Below are 18,055 nucleotides of genomic sequence, written 5' to 3' on the forward strand. Positions count from 1 at the left end.
GCTCTGCTGGAGGAGGCGGAGTCTAAGGTCGGACCTGAATGGAGACTGGTGTGGAGCGATCTTAGACTCCGCCTCCTCCAGCAGAGCCAGCGCTGATTGGCCGAATTCCGTACTCTGGCCAATCAGCGCTGGCCAATGCATTCTATTAGCCCGATGAAGTAGAGCTGAATGTGTGTGCTAAGCACACACATTCAGCACTGCTTCATCACGCCAATACAATGCATTAGCCAGTGCTGATTGGCCAGAGTACGGAATTCGGCCAATCAGCGCTGGCTCTGCTGGAGGAGGCGGAGTCTAAGGTCGGACCTGAATGGAGACTGGTGTGGAGCGATCTTAGACTCCGCCTCCTCCAGCAGAGCCAGCGCTGATTGGCCGAATTCCGTACTCTGGCCAATCAGCACTGGCTAATGCATTGTATTGGCGTGATGAAGCAGTGCTGAATGTGTGTGCTTAGCACACACATTCAGCTCTACTTCATCGGGCTAATAGAATGCATTGGCCAATCAGCGCTGGCCAATGCATTCTATTAGCTTGATGAAGCAGAGTGTGCACAAGGGTTCAAGCGCACCCTCGGCTCTGATGTAGCAGAGCCGAGGGTGCACAAGGGTTCAAGTGCACCCTCGGCTCTCCTACATCAGAGCCGAGGGTGCGCTTGAACCCTTGTGCAGCCTCAGCTCTGCTACATCAGAGCCGAGGGTGCGCTTGAACCCTTGTGCACACTCTGCTTCATCAAGCTAATAGAATGCATTGGCCAGCACTGATTGGCCAGAGTACGGAATTCGGCCAATCAGCGCTGGCCAATGCATTCTATTAACCCGATGAAGTAGAGCTGAATGTGTGTGCTAAGCACACACATTCAGCACTGCTTCATCACGCCAATACAATGCATTAGCCAGTGCTGATTGGCCAGAGTACGGAATTCGGCCAATCAGCGCTGGCTCTGCTGGAGGAGGCGGAGTCTAAGGTCGGACCTGAATGGAGACTGGTGTGGAGCGATCTTAGACTCCGCCTCCTCCAGCAGAGCCAGCGCTGATTGGCCGAATTCCGTACTCTGGCCAATCAGCGCTGGCCAATGCATTCTATTAGCCCGATGAAGTAGAGCTGAATGTGTGTGCTAAGCACACACATTCAGCACTGCTTCATCACGCCAATACAATGCATTAGCCAGTGCTGATTGGCCAGAGTACGGAATTCGGCCAATCAGCGCTGGCTCTGCTGGAGGAGGCGGAGTCTAAGGTCGGACCTGAATGGAGACTGGTGTGGAGCGATCTTAGACTCCGCCTCCTCCAGCAGAGCCAGCGCTGATTGGCCGAATTCCGTACTCTGGCCAATCAGCACTGGCTAATGCATTGTATTGGCGTGATGAAGCAGTGCTGAATGTGTGTGCTTAGCACACACATTCAGCTCTACTTCATCGGGCTAATAGAATGCATTGGCCAATCAGCGCTGGCCAATGCATTCTATTAGCTTGATGAAGCAGAGTGTGCACAAGGGTTCAAGCGCACCCTCGGCTCTGATGTAGCAGAGCCGAGGGTGCACAAGGGTTCAAGTGCACCCTCGGCTCTCCTACATCAGAGCCGAGGGTGCGCTTGAACCCTTGTGCAGCCTCAGCTCTGCTACATCAGAGCCGAGGGTGCGCTTGAACCCTTGTGCACACTCTGCTTCATCAAGCTAATAGAATGCATTGGCCAGCACTGATTGGCCAGAGTACGGAATTCGGCCAATCAGCGCTGGCCAATGCATCCCTATGGGAAAAAGTTTATCTCACAAAAATCACAATTACACACCCGATAGAGCCCCAAAAAGTTATTTTTAATAACATTCCCCCCTAAATAAAGGTTATCCCTAGCTATCCCTGCCTGTACAGCTATCCCTGTCTCATAGTCACAAAGTTCACATTCTCATATGACCCGGATTTGAAATCCACTATTCGTCTAAAATGGAGGTCACCTGATTTCGGCAGCCAATGACTTTTTCCAATTTTTTTCAATGCCCCCAGTGTCGTAGTTCCTGTCCCACCTCCCCTGCGCTGTTATTGGTGCAAAAAAGGCGCCAGGGAAGGTGGGAGGGGAATCGAATTTTGGCGCACTTTACCACGTGGTGTTCGATTCGATTCGAACATGGCGAACACCCTGATATCCGATCGAACATGTGTTCGATAGAACACTGTTCGCTCATCTCTAAAAAGCAGTACTGAATACAGTACTCCAGCTTTCTGGCACCTGGACATTGGCAACTGAACTATGCTGGCTGAAGTTCTCACAAGGGAATACAAGCCATCCAATATTCCTACAACTCAGCTCAACACCTGTGATGCAACATGCTCAAGACTGTACGGACTTGGTATATAATAGTGTAGTGTAGTCTACAATCCCTTTATTGGTCCTCACACAGTATGAAACCCCCTTAACTGGTGCCCACACAGTATCAAACCCCCTTAACTGGTGCCCACAAAGTATATTATCCAATATATAGGTTCCAACAAAGCATATTGCTCCCCATACAGTATTTGACCCCTTTAATGACCCCACAATATACACTGCTCCCTTTATTAGTCTCACATAGTATATTGTTCACTTCATTGTCCACCAGATAACATCTTGCCCTTTTTATTGCCAGACACACACACACACTCTGTATACTATTCCCTATTTTGGCCACACGGTTTATACTGTCACCTTTACAGGCCCCCACCCAGTATATTGCTCCTTTTATTGGCTCCCACACAGTATATTGTCCCCTTTACAGGGCACCACGCAGTATATTGTCCCCTTTACAGGGCACCACACAGTATATTGTCCCCTTTACAGGGCACCGCACAGTATATTGCTCTCTTAATTGGCCCCTACACTGTTTACTTTTCCATATTTTGCCCCCCACTTGTATATTGTCACTTTTTACTTGCCCCCAGACAGTATATTGCCCCTTTTTTTCACCCCACACTGTGGGGCCTACACAATTGCATGGGTCGTGTAGATATATAATCTAGTTGATTATGAATGGACTTTCCCAGCAACAATACTAATTTCATATACAAAGGTGATAGAAAAAGTGTCTGATCACTCAGTCTGACTGCTGAGATTCTGGCCAGAAGAACTCCTTGAGTCCCCTGTGTGAATAGAGAGGTAGTGCACATATGTGACCAATAGTCTATTCACTTCTAGAAAACTGCCGACATTTACCCGGTTCAGCATACCAGCGGTACTAGTCACTGTCCTCTCCTCAGTCCACACAACAGCCACATACATAGGCTCGGTCTTCCTCAGTGTTCTTGTTCAGCTGTATCTGCTTATGTAAAAGAAGTAAAGAATTCTGCAGTGAAGGTTCCAGTGTATGTGTTTCCATTCCTCCACCCGTGAGGAGCCCCAGTAGACATCCTGTGAGGGTGGGGGCGGTGTAGCTGGGCTGCTGCTCTCTTAAGATGGACTAGGCGAGTGTTATGTTAGCTCTGGGTGCAGCCCAGTGGATTCCATTTTACGCATCATCCCTACTGGTGCATGTGGACAGATTGCGCTATACACCAGTGACAGTGTCAGATCCCTGGAGATCAGAGTCTTAACACCTTTAAAGTACTATATCATAATCTGGCACAATGAGAAACCTCATAGACTTCAGTAATACAGATAATATCAATATCTCTGATGATACAAGCCAGGTGTATGTACATGAACCCGTTAATGTATTTGAGCTTAGCAACCTCTGACGACTTACCAGTTTGACCCTGTCATTTCCTTTTCCTTATCGTACCTTACTATAAACACCCACATATGGCATAGTCTCTAACCACGTATGAGATTGATATATTGCTGCCGCCAACATTAGTTTGTTTTGACTACCAGCTTTTAGTCTTTATTGTACTTCTTCATTGTTGCATTATGTTAATATGATACAGTTATACACTATTTGACAGCTGTGTTCACAATCTACCTGTCTCTTATCTTCATGACAATCTGGTCTAGAGCTGCATGGCAGGTGGAATGAGAATGTGAATAGAGGGTGGGGAGTGGGACCTGCACTCAGGTCAAACCACTCCAGCTGGATTCTTTTGGGTTCACTTAAAACAACCCTTCCGGTATTTTCTCTAAACTAGTATTTTCTCTTTCACATTCACAGAGGATGAAATGAGACACTTATAGAAAAAAAGTGAATACTCCAGTCATTTGGCTGGCACAGATCCTGAACATCAAAATTTATAATGATTGGAGTTGCAGAATCCTAGTAGAGTACGAAATAGTACAAATAGTTATGCGCACCTTAGATTGCTGGTGGCGCAAATTGCTTAAAGAGGACCTTAAACCACCTCTATCAACTTTGCCTCTTTCTATAGGTGCTGCTTCACTGATTCTGGTGCAAATTTTTTCTGTTGGTCTCAGCACCCAATATATTGATTAGGTTCTTAGGTGTGTGGCCTCCCCCTGGCTATCAGCTCCATCCCAGCATCTTACACTTGATAGAGAGCAAACTGGGTGCTGATACTAGTAACACCGATTGCTCAGGAATGGCGGAGACTAAAGAAAAAATTCCAGCTGTGCTAGAATCAGTGCAGGGCGGCTGTTATAGAATGCGAATAGTTGGAGTTGGTGGAAGTAGTGAATGGTCCTCTTTACAAATATTTCCCCAGATTAATGAAAAAAATCCTCCCCCTCCCCCCCGAAAGATAACCAAAAAAGTCAAGCTTGTCTAATTGTTACAATTCTGTTCAGCCATTTTTCAGTTAAATCCATAAAACATTTGTGACAATATGTGACAGATTGCCCTTCTTAAACCATAATCTGCTTAGTAAGGCCTCATTGTGAATCTATGATATGTACCATTGTCTGCCTTAGATTATGTATGCAAGTACATGGAAGTTTTTTATGGATTCTTTATGAATTCTGTATGAATGTGAATGTGATATTTTTACTGTTATCTATTATAGATATACTGGTACTGCTGTAGAAGATTAATGTGTCATTATTGTGTATATTATTAGTTTATTTCATTCTAATGTCTTTTTCTATTCTGTTTTAGACTAAACGGGGTGTCAAAACCCAACGCCAAATCTATATATGGTGAGTCCAATATTTCCACAGAGACCTAATTAAATGTTGATTTGCCTTGTAAAATGCTTTTCATTAATTCACATATAATAATTCACAATCATGAACAAATCAAAGATCTCCCTTATTTAATTCTATGGTCTTAGGTATCAGGACATAACAAACATTGGTTCCTTAGAAGGTCTAAAATTTAGGTACAACATCAGATGAACAGCATACAACATTTCATTTTTTTAACACAAATACAGCCAAATTGGAAAAGCCATATAAAAAGTGAATACAATCAATGTATCAATAGCTTGTAGGATCATATTACTTGAAGTAATGGTTTCCAGTATGACTTCATCAGTCTCTCTCTTTGATCTGGAGTAATTTTTGCCCACTCTTCCTTGTAATGTAGGTTTAGATCATTAAGGTTTGTGAGTAATTGATTATATACAGTTCTCTTAGGCTGCAGTCCCACGAGCCAGAAACGCCGCGATTTGCCTGCGGCAGAAACTCTGTACTTGCAGAAACAGTCCTTCAAAGTGGATGGGATTCATGTGAATCCCATGCCCACTTTTCGGTAAAAATCGCAGCATGTCCAAAATCGGCACGGTTTTGGGAATCGCAGCATGTGAATTATATCTATGGAAATGCCAGAGGCTTTCCCATAGATATAATTGTAACAGAAAGTCAACGGAGGAAAACTCAGTGAACTTTCTGTTCAAAGCACTGCGGGAAGATACGCGATGCGTTCCCGCTGTGGTTGTTTAGCACGGCGTTTCCAGCCCGTGGGGTCTTAGCCTTAAAGGGATTGAGCCTCATTTTTGTACTTCTAAAAAAATACTTTTTCAAGGAAATTATGCATCTAAATGTATGATAGTGCACAGTATGATGTCAACTGTACATCATACACTGTGCACTGTTGCTGGTATGATATTGAGTTTTCTGACTACAGATTCCCTTTAAAGAGGACCTTTCATGTCCTTGGGTACATGCAGTTTTACATACTGCTAGAAAGCCGACAGTGTGCTTTCCCGTTATGTGCCCCAGGGGAAGCGCTATCAGTGCCGTTACCGATAGTTTTTCACTATCAGAAAGGCGTTCCTGACAGTCTAACTGGGAACACTCCTCCTAACAGTCTGTCCGTAGCTTTGTACTGTCAGAGGGGGCGTTCCTTACTGCCCAGCCATGATGCTAAGTGGAGGGGAATGCCCCCTCCCCCCCATTGCTAGTCTATGGCAATACTGGGGGGCGTTCCTCACCACTTAGCATCATCACTGGGCAGTAAGGAATGCCCCCTCTGACAGTACAGAGCTACGGACATACTGTCAGGAGGGGTGTTCCCAGTTAGACTGCCAGGAATGCCCTTCTGGCAGTGCAAAGCTATTGGTAATGGCATCGATATCTCTTCCCCCGGCACATAACAGGAAAGCCGATAGTATGCTGAATTCAGCGCACTGTCAGCTTTCTAACAGTATATAAAACCGCATATGCCCGAGGACATGAAAGGTCCTCTTTAAGACAACTCCTGTTCTTATACCCTGTTAGGGCATATGGATATCATACTGGGGGTCCCCCATTTAGAGTTCTGGTAGACGTGAGACATGCTTGTATGACAAGAGTGGCCATTTATTAGAGTGAGTACCATGAAATACTACATTGTCCATGCACTTGCATAACTAGGAATGTCTGACTGGTCACAGTTGGTTTCTATGGATCCTGGGAGAACAATCCAGGGCAATCTGCTGCATTGTGAAAGGAGTTGTCACTTGTTAGAGGGTGGGCCTAATAGGTAATAGATAGCCATCATTAGAAGGACCCTTTAAAGTTGTCACTGACAAAAGGCATAAATAAGATTTACTGATGATAGGGCATTGAGAAACCTCATAAATAAAGGGTCAGTTACTAGAAAATCTAGAATATCTTGTCTTTTTGTATGTAATTATGGACACAAAGTTCATCATGACTCTGGGAATCCATTAGAACTGGAAGAACAGGCTAGTCACCCCTGTCTTGGCTATGGTCCTAATGTCTATAATTACTAATACAACAGGTGGTATAATGCATGTATACAACCCTTCTGTGCACATGACAGCAATAGGATTCAGCATCTTCCCCTCTGCTTGTACTAAATATACACATGGGTACAATGATTATAGACACACATATACAATACAAATACAATATGTGATACCTGGGAGCCTATTGGTATTCCCACTGACATATAGAAGAGAGAAGGACCGCTTCTGGAGCATGCTTGGACCTGTGATGCTCTAAGATAACGGATTACTTTGCCCTTTCCTAAAATTTAAGAATCACCTCCATATTTTTCTGCTCCAGTTTCATAGATAAGGGACAAAGGCTTCCAGCCTTTTGTTTGCATGCACAAGATTCACATGATATGTCCGAATGAGAGCAGGAACAGGCAGGTATACCGATGCTCCAATCTTGTAATAACCAGACAGGGCAGCTCTCCTTACAATATGAACATTCATTGCACTTGTTGTGTTCATAAACAGATATGACATTTAGACTGTTTAATGGCAGTCACTAGTGCTGGTCAACTCAGCAGCTCAGACAACAGGCCAAAGTTGGTCATGCATGATGTGAATCTATAGGGGGACATCAGACACTATATAGATCATGAAAAGAGATCTTTCATCATGTTGGTGAATCTCATTACAGCAACCCAATTTTTTTTTTTGTCAAAGGAAATACAGAGATAGCACACTGACCCACAGCACGGTCGTCTGCAACCGGCCTGGAGCCGAGGCCCCAAGTTACGGAAAAGCAACGTTTTTTGTTGCAGATTCTTCTGCGGTTTTTTTGAGCCAAAGCCAAGAATGGTTACAAAAGGAATGGGAAATGTATAGGAAGCTTCTTATACTTCTGCCTTCTGCTCAATCCACTCCTAACATTGTCTCACAAAACAAATCTGCCACAAAAAAACTGCATTTCCACAACATGCGGCTTCAGCATTGCATTTTTTCCGCAGCAATTTTCATAGCGTTTTCACAGAGTTTTCCTCCACGGGCTTTCTGCCCTTATTATACCTATATGGAAAAAGACAGCATTTCTGCAGATATAATTGATACGCTGCGATTTTCAAAAATGTGGGCATTTTTGAAAACGCAGCTTTTCCATTGCTGATTTTTTTCTGCAATGTGCGGATGAGATTCGCCAGAATCCCATTAGTTGTGCAGGTACTGTAAGACTCAATTTTTTTGCTGCAGTATTTCAGTAGTGACGAAAATGATGTGTTTTTCTCAACATGGGGCTTCAGCCTAAGACCTCACATGTGGGAGAACTGCTTTTTTTTGTTCCAGATTTTGCTGAGGTTTCTTAAGCCAAAGTGAGGAGGAGATTTAACAGAAGGGATAAATATAAGAGCTTTCTTTATATTTACCATTCATTTTGCACCATATGAGACCTTAGCCTAACTAGCTGCCATAGATGAACTGCATGGGTGGCACATGGGGGACACACAGATGTCACCATGCTTCCATGGCCCCTTTCATTCAATGAATAGGAGCCACAGAAGCAGGGTCACACAATTGGACTGGAAGAGGATCTGTTCCATATTTTGAGGGCCAGACTGTCGACCCATTATTTTATATGGTTAATATTGACTAAAACTGAGACATCTCAGGAAAGGAGAAAGATAACACGCACATATAAGGGTCAGTGCACACGGAGTTCTATTGGGAGGCTTTTTTCGGAGGTTGATTTTGAGGCGGATTCAGCGTCAAAATCAGCACCAAAAAACTCTGTGTGCACTGACCCGAAGTGTGTAATGATGTTAGGAACTTGTTCTATGAACTGCGCTTTTATCATCTCAGCGTTCCTTTAAGACTTCTATTGCTGCATACCTACAAGGGTGCAGCACTGTTTACCAGTCCATGTTAGTAAAATAGGCATCTAAAAAGAGAATATTTTGGCAGCTTGTAGGATGTACTTAACATAGCAAAGCAGGGAGTTGACACTCCAAGTTACAGATTAACATGTTATTTTGGACTAAAGTTTATTTTTCAGTTCAGTCCAATGTGTTGAGGTGCCTAAAATTATTTACATATATGTTTAAAAGGTAATTCATTAAAACAGGGGGGTCTTTTAACAAACGATTAGAAGGACTTGAATAGCCTTTTTTAAAGGCTATTCAGGCATATGTTTATCTAAAATAGGTCCCTAAACTTGGTGACAGGTTCCCTTTAACATTCACCCATTCTTATGTAGATGGGGAAGCACTTTTGTGCACCATGCCCAGTTTTGTTGCATTCCTCCCATATTTCTTCATTTTCTTTTAAGAGGTTTGTTCTTTTCTTATCTTGAGAATACAGCACCTTAGTGGAAATCTTCCTATCCAGTTCTCCAGGATTATCTGGCTGTTCTAGTATCATCTCTCGCTATTTTTAATGTAGTCTTATTCATATGAATGATGTCATGTTTTACAGGGTGTAACTCACATATTTCATTTGTATTCTCAGTCATGGTGATATACTTCTGTGTTACTTCATCTCTGCTGGTTCCGGTCACTAAGAAATATATTATTTGCATCTGTATATAGTAATGGATTCATCTATCTATCTATCTATCTATCTATCTATCTATCTATCTATCTATCTATCTATGTTGTACTTGTGAAATTTATACTATGTGGTTAGAAAACTAATATATGTTTCTCATAATGTTATATTCAGACCATATCAGACCATACCATTGCTATAAGATAATAGGTGCGGACATTAGCTTCATTCCATACTATTACTCTAACTTCAGTTCCTTGAGGGGAAGACTTGACAATCTAACCAGTCCTGCTTGTCCGGGATTGCCTCCTGGACAACTGCTCAGTACTACATATAGCAAGCATACAATTTCAGCTTGTAGGAACATTACAGTTTATCATGTGTTTCTCAAATATTAGCTAAGGGTGTCATCACTAGAAGCTCTGGGCTATGCCATGACATCACCTGCAATACAAGACTCATTCTTTAAATAGTCACATCGTTTCTACTCAGTAAATGAGTTAACTGGAGCCTGGATCTTCTGAGACGTACTATATTCAATTCTCCTACTCTACCTCTCTCAAGTCTATTCAGCAGTCCCCACTCTGTTACAGTAAGGGTATGTTTACACTGAATTTTTTGCAGGTGGATTTTGACGCAGAATCTGCCTCAAAATCTACCTGCAAAAAGTCCTCCCATTCATTTCAATGGGAATCACTCGCTTTTTGTTCTCACTAGCGATTTCTTTTTCAGCTAGTGGGAAAAACCAGCAACATGCCCTATCTTCCCGCGGATTCTGCAGCTGAGTCAGTCGCAGTGTGCTCTGTAACACAGTGGTGGCAGTTGAATATACTTAGGAGAGATGGTAGACTCCCTTTAAGGTTCCATTCATTTTTTGGCGAGGATTTTGGTGCTGAATCCATGAAAAACGCCTCCTCATAGAGTTCTATGGGTTCCGCTAGCTTTTTTTCCCTTCAGGTGGATTCTCCCTGCAAAAATCAACACAGTCAATGGGAGGCGGAAAATCCACATGGAATTGGCAAAAACCACGTGGAAAAACCTTCTAGTGGTTTTTTTCAAGTTCCATACACTGTGCTGAAGGGAAAAAAAACATTTCCTAATTCCTAAAGCGGATTTTTTCCTCGCCAAAATTCTCGCAAAAATTTCTGTGTGAATGGACCCTAATATGGCATCTATTTAGGTATCTGTCCTTCCATAGATAAGTTTTTAACTTTAAGAGCCTGTCTGATCCAAAATGGCACAAAAAAGCGCAACGCAGAGGCCTTTCATTTGAACAGAATCAAGCCTTTGTCGCTACAAACTAATAAAGCAATGCAGATATAATCATCTTTGTATCAATATGCAAATCAGCCTGCAAGTGCACTGGGGGCGGGCCTTATTTGCTCCCAGGCAGTCACGAGTGATCAGGCTCTCCTCTGGAATCTCTGTCCAATAACATTCCCTTTAGCTACAAATGACATTTTCACTTTCAGCATGCGTCAGGATAGTCTGTAGGCAAATCTAGCAAGATCAGGTCTGCCCTTGATGTGATGTGACGGAAGAAACGGCTCCCGGAAAAAAGACCTGAACGGCTCCGATTGATTTCAATGGGAGACATCTTTTTGGTCAGGATTTTGAGGCGAATGCGGCCTCAAAATCCTGACCAAAAAAACACATGTGAACTTACCCTTATTGGTTTTGAAGGCATTTTTTTTTACCTTAAAAACACTCTTTAAAGTGTACCACTGTTTTTGCTTCAACTTGGACCCTTCTGCAAGAGCAAAGGGCCTTTTCTGCACACTGCCTTTTGCCTGAAGAGGCCCCTTTGGCAATCCAGAGTCTTGTGAACTTACATTAGCTTTCCTTGTGTAATGCCATATTAACACAAGGTCAGGAGATTGTTTTCACTTCATATCAATGAGGCAGATTTATCATTGTATCTAGGCCAGTTCTAGTTTGAACATTGTATTTACGCAGCCCCTGCTCCACTTTCCTCAACACCACTGAATGTGCAAGAAAAGTTGGAGAATTTTCAGGTTAAACATTTCAACATCTTCAGTTTACCTGAACTTGACCAACAGGATACTTTAATTTATGAATTAATTAATTGCAATTATTGCAAATGAAATATATGATATGATAGATGTCATCGATTGCCAGGCATGTTATATACATTTTCTTCTCGATTTCACCCAAAGTCTAATATACAGTCCATTTGCACCAATATTGTGCACAGAAACATATCACACATCTTTAATAGAGATGAGCGAATACTATTCGATTCAGTAGGTTTTTGATCAAATATTACGGTATTCGACATATTCCATTCCGATCGAATACCACACGGTAAACACAGTAAAAATTTGTATCCCCTCCCAGGAAGCAGGAAAACGTAGGCATCGAAAAAAAATAGGGCTGTTGGATTTCCCATTGCTTATGTCATCTGTGGTTGTCATGGGCAACATGATTTAAGGGGGTGCATGCTAATGTTTCTTTAGCTTAAAATTTGGCTTTCTGTCCATACTAATGTAGAGGAAAGAAGTTTTCCAAGTATTTTTCCACTTTCATATAGGTTCTATTGAGTTTGGAAAGTGTCTAGTTGATAGGATGTGATATTGGGGTAACACTGGGACTTGGGCTTGTTAGATCCCCCCAGACATGCTTCCCCTGCTGTCCCAGTTGAATTCCAGAGGTGTTGGTATCATTTGCTGAGGTGTTATAGTGGACTTGGTGACTATCCTTAGTCGAATAGTGGTTTCCCCTGAAACAAGCATTTTTTCCCCATAGACTATAATGGTATTTGATATTCGGTCATACAGTCGAATATTGATGGTCTACTCAAAACGAATATCGAGTATTTCACTAGTCGCTCATCTCTAATCTTTAATAAATTTTCTCCAACTCTTTTTAGTCATTTTACAGGTCTGTTGAAGTCTGTGTAGAAAGTGTTATATATTTAGGACATTTTATGTTTCTATTGGCACAATTTCTACGGCAATTGTGGTGCATTTTGTTTCAGAAGTGACCCTCAAAGATTGCAGCTTGCGCTAATCTAAATAACACTGGCATTGAGGGCCAACTTTATGGCATAGGAGGCTAAGATAGCAGCCAACTGGCAGCCCTTGTAGAATCAGTCACAGATACGTGACCATGTGGAATGGCTGTGGTTTGGAGTTATACAGCGGTATTAAGTGAACCTACAAGGGCAGATACTTCCTCTCCGAGTGTTTTGCTGAATGTGTTTTGTCTCTGTGCAAACACTGGAGAATAAATATCTTGCGTCTCCTGTTTTCTTCTGCTTTGAAAGTGTTTCATTACCAAAATAAGCCATTCTATAAATAATGGTGTCCTGCCAATTCCAGCAATGTATAGGACTGGGCTGAATCTTACAAAGCAGGTTATCTGGAAGGTCAATGCCCAGTGCAAGGTGCTAAAGGCAATGGAGCACATCATCCATGGATGGACCAGGACTGCAGGGTCACTGTGGTTATTCACATGAACGACTATGGATTAATATTTAGAAGAGCTCTTCATCTAACATTTAAAGACATTTTGCAGACGGTCCCATTCTGTAAATAGTTACATAGCATCTACCCTTAAAGGGGTTAATCAGGCGCTTTAATACCAATGGGTTCTCTCTCTATAATGTCAATATGCCCTATTTTAACCTGGCCATACAGTATTATAGAATATTTTTGATCTCAGTAATTCTCTTATTGATGTCATTTCTAATGGCGCTGGCGCTGGCAGCCCCTCCAATCAGTTATGTTAATTCTCACGTGTCCTGCAGTGCCTCTGCAGGTCAAACAAAGCATTACAGCGTACTAATAACATCTCCTCAGCCCATATAATATTAGGCCACTTATACTACTTTATAGTTAAGTGACTTATATAGCTGCTGGTCGTGGATATACTGAAGGCTGTACTTGCTCAGATATCTGATATGTTTGCAAATTTAATTGAAATATATTGTTCTGAATTGTTTAACTAACTTTGAAATATGATGTTACCTATGTGACCTGAACAATGTTGCCTTCATAGATCATCCTAGGATCTTTTGGGCATAATATTTGTTTCTGATCTTTATACATTCTGCTATATAAAAAACATAAAAGGACACTATAAAATCTCCATCAAATGCATTGACTTGACATGTGATGTGAGCTGATCACCATAATTATAGTTCATTGCTGACACTGATGCTTGCTGGCGTTGCTTCATGAGGCAGGGTGGAGTCTTGTTTACTGACAGACCACAGCCCTTACAAAACAGGTAAGGAGATGATGCGCCATGAGAGGCTTTATATAGGATAACAGCTCCATCATGATCTAGGGACACATAGAATACATGCAGGCCATATTTGCTCTCTATCTTGGTTTTTTGATGACTATTTATTGTGGGTTTTGTAGGGCAGTTGATTTTATATAATCACTTGTACATCTTCAATACATAGATGATTCACAGGGGCATCTCATAGCAATGGTTACAACAGAAAAAAAATAAGGGGAAAAAAGTTGATCTCTCAGATTTCTAGTCACCCCTAACTGACATGTATGGCCATACCTACAGCTTAAGATATGTACTTTTGAGCGGAGAATACCCTCCTCCTCATCCACTCTAAATGCCGTATATCAACAGTAACTATCCATATTCATTGTACTTCTGCTATTCTTTCTTCCCATTTAGACTATATTTAGGCTAAGGCCCCACAGGATGTCCCGCAGCAAAAGAGTGCTGCAGAAAAAAACATGGCAGCAACGCATCGCAGTTCTTCCCGCAGGGCTTTAGTCAGAAAGTTCACAGAGGTTTCCTCTGCATACTTTCTGTTTCAATTATACCTGGCTATTATCGCTGGCTTTTTGGGAAATTGCGGCATGTCCGCAACACGGTTTTTACTGCAAGGCGGGCATTGGATTCCCTAGAATCCCAAACACTTTGTCCCCACTGTAAAACGCCGTAATTTACAGCAAATCATGGCGTTTACATCTGTGGATCCTTAGCCATACAAGCAGATTTGTTGCAGAAATTTCTGCAGCTGAAAAATATTTATAATGGGGGTTATTTGGAGGCAAGAACATGGTTTATTCAAGCACCATTCCGATTAATGAATCGATCAGAGACATTTGCCATATTTGAGTATACCCTAACTTGGAAGCACTTTAGGTGTAGCAGTAGCACTCGCTTCTGGACTGTAATATATGTATACAACATCCGTTGGCAGCAGAACTATATACTATATGGCACAAGGTAAGTGAAAGGCCCTGTTACAGATTTTGCGTTGTTGTCCATGAACCTCAATAACAACTTGTCATGTTATAGATCTATCATGGATAAGAGATTGGGAGAATTCTAGGATTTCTGCAATTGAATAACTGCGTCTTATAATAAAAGAATAAAATCAGAGGTGTAAATTGAAGCTTCTAAACCTCAATTTGAAATCTGTAAGAGGGCCCCTCTACCTTGTACTCTTGCACTTATTTTAAGGGCCTTCACTTTACCGGATATAAACTGTGCAGGGTCATTTGGTTTGTAACATAATTGTTCATCTTCATACAGTTTACATTTTGGTAGCAGTACATCCCCTGTTCACACATGGAAATGTGCTGCCAATGAAGGATCAGCCCATCCAAAGAGTCTTGTTGCTGGTTATCCAGCCGATCTGTTTCCTCATGGGCCAATAGTGTCATGAGCTTTCATGGCTGCTATCTGCAGTTTAGGGGATGGCTGCTATCTGCAGTATAAGGGATGGCTGCTATCTGCAATACAGGGGATGACTGCTATCTGCAGTATAGAGGATGTCTGCTATCTGCAGTATAAGGGATAGCTGGTATCTGCAGTATAGGGTATGGATGCTATCTGCAGTATAGAGGATGGCTGCTATCTGCAGTATAGGGGATGGCTGCTACCTGCAGTACAGGATATGATTGCTATCTGCAGTATAAGGGATGGCTGGTATCTGCAGTATAGGGTATGGCTGCTATCTGCAGTATAGAGGATGGCTGCTATCTGCAGTATAAGGGATAGCTGGTGTCTGCAGTATAGGGTATGGATGCTATCTGCAGTATAGAGGATGGCTGCTATCTGCAGTATAGGGGATGGCTGCTATCTGCAGTATAGAGGATGGCTGCTATCTGCAGTATAGAGGATGGCTGCTATCTGCAGTATAGGGGATGGCTGCTATCTGCAGTATAGAGGATGGCTGCTATCTGCAGTATAGGGGATGACTGCTATCTGCAGTATAGAGGATGGCTGCTATCTGCAGTATAAGGGATAGCTGGTGTCTGCAGTATAGGGTATGGATGCTATCTGCAGTATAGAGGATGGCTGCTATCTGCAGTATAGGGGATGGCTGCTATCTGCAGTATAGAGGATGGCTGCTATCTGCAGTATAGGGGATGACTGCTATCTGCAGTATAGAGGATGGCTGCTATCTGCAGTATAAGGGATAGCTGGTATCTGCAGTATAGGGTATGGATGCTATCTGCAGTATAGAGGATGGCTGCTATCTGCAGTATAGGGGATGGCTGCTACCTGCAGTACAGGATATGATTGCTATCTGCAGTATAAGGGATGGCTGCTACCTGCAGTACAGGATATGATTGCTATCTGCAGTATAAGGGATGGCTGGTATCTGCAGTATAGGGTATGGCTGCTATCTGCAGTATAGAGGATGGCTGCTATCTGCAGTATAAGGGATAGCTGGTGTCTGCAGTATAGGGGATGGCTGCTACCTGCAGTACAGGATATGATTGCTATCTGCAGTATAGGGGATGGCTGCTATCTGCAGTATAGAGGATGGCTGCTATCTGCAGTATAAGGGATGGCTGGTATCTGCAGTATAGGGGATGGCTGCTTCCTGCAGTACAGGGGATGATTGCTATCTGCAATATAAGGAATGGTTGGTATCTACAATATAAGGTATGGCTGGTATCTGCAGTATAGAGGATAGCTGGTATCTGCAGTATAAGGAATGGCTGCTATCTTGAGTACAGGGGATAACTGTTATCTGCAGTACAGAGGATGGCTGCTATCTGCGGTACAGGGGATGATTGCTATCTGCAGTATAGAGGATAGCTGGTATCTGCAGTATAGGGGATAACTGCTATCTTCAGTACAGAGGATGACTGCTATCTGCGGTACAGGGGATGGCTGCTTTTAGACTTTTTAATAAATAACTATTTCAACAAGACCGCCAGACATGTAATAAATGTGTAAGCAGTCCTAGCACTTTGGTTCCCTCATTCACACAACACATGCAGTGTATTGAATTGTTACTTTACATCTGCCCTTTAAGCTAATACACATCCTATATGAAGTGTACTTATGTAGTGCAGCTTGAGTAATCATGCATCAGAAGGGTGCCAAGTGCCGGGCCTCTTCTGTCACAAGACAAACTGGTTCTTCCAGACAACAGCCAGGTCTTCCTTAAACAGCCGCCTGACAAGGTTCAAGACTCCAAGACAAGGAGCAAAGAAGACTCAGTTTTATGCTGGATTCAGAATTATAAACCACCTGCCCCAGGTAAACTACTCAATGAAGAATTATTGTTGTATTAGATATGTATAGACTGTAGAGGGTGGACCAGAAACAATACGCTTTATATGGAACAGGCGATTCATCTCTGAGTGTACATCTGATCTGCACCCTGGGTACCTTTTAATATCAGATGCAATTTTATCCTTTGCTGAAGATCTGCTGTGCTACAGAGGTAACTAAGAGGGTCTTCCAGGGATTTGTCCTATACAAGTATGTCCATAAATACTTAGGAAACTAGGCAGAAATGCTGTTTCTATGCCACTACTAGCTACTAATGGACCTGAGGATATTACCCTGGTAGACCTACCGAGCATTGCTGCCATATAGCCAGAAGCCAGGTAAGCACAATATATATATTCATTTATAATAGCACTGTGAGTGCTTACACTATAGACAAAATATAGTCACACTCTATCATATGTATATGAGAAATATGATCACGCTAAACAGATCTGGGTACCTTCTACAGGTTAATATGTTTCATGTCCACAGGAAAAGACCACGTACTTTAGTGCTGTATACCTAATGTACTCAGCAGCTGAGTAGAGTTTATGTCACTTGCACACTTGAAAGTGAAGTATTGTAGGTGTTGGCAGCTTATAAAATAGAAACTCAAACAATCCGCAGGGTAACCTGTGTACATGCAGCACACCTTATCCCTGAAAGGCGTTGTCACAAGGCTGCAGCCTTTCCAGTTGTTTTGCACAGAATGAATACTGTCTAAATATTGCAGTGTGTCTGCATAGCAAGGGCTAATATAATAGACATTACCGAACCATAAGGAAAAGCTATAAACCGAAAAATATGAAAACCCTTTTTCACATTATTATAGAAGCAGGCAATTGCAGCACCCACACTTTATATTTCTATACAAATAATAAATGTTATCGCTGTCTCGCTGTTTTAGAAATGGAGTCAGAATTATGGCACCATGCACACAGTGACCTGCAGATCTAGCAATGTATCACGGCAGTAAAACTGGTTTAAGAAGGT

The 18,055-nt window shown here is 42.4% G+C and overlaps 1 protein-coding gene across 2 annotated transcripts in view; it reads left to right on the forward strand.

The window, feature by feature from the left end:
- Positions 1-18,055, forward strand: part of EPS8L1 (EPS8 signaling adaptor L1) — an 84,775-nt gene that overhangs the window by 33,986 nt on the left and 32,734 nt on the right. Inside the window, exon 3 of one of the 2 annotated variants that reach the window (XM_075280105.1) lies at positions 5,011-5,051. In XM_075280105.1, coding sequence (XP_075136206.1) covers positions 5,011-5,051 — 41 coding nt within the window. Of the gene's footprint in view, positions 1-5,010; positions 5,052-16,981; positions 17,048-18,055 lie in introns of those variants that run through there. The other variant, XM_075280106.1, reaches the window with a different exon arrangement.

Source organism: Leptodactylus fuscus, chromosome 6, assembly GCF_031893055.1.
Source record: "Leptodactylus fuscus isolate aLepFus1 chromosome 6, aLepFus1.hap2, whole genome shotgun sequence".
Classification (NCBI taxonomy): domain Eukaryota; kingdom Metazoa; phylum Chordata; class Amphibia; order Anura; family Leptodactylidae; genus Leptodactylus; species Leptodactylus fuscus.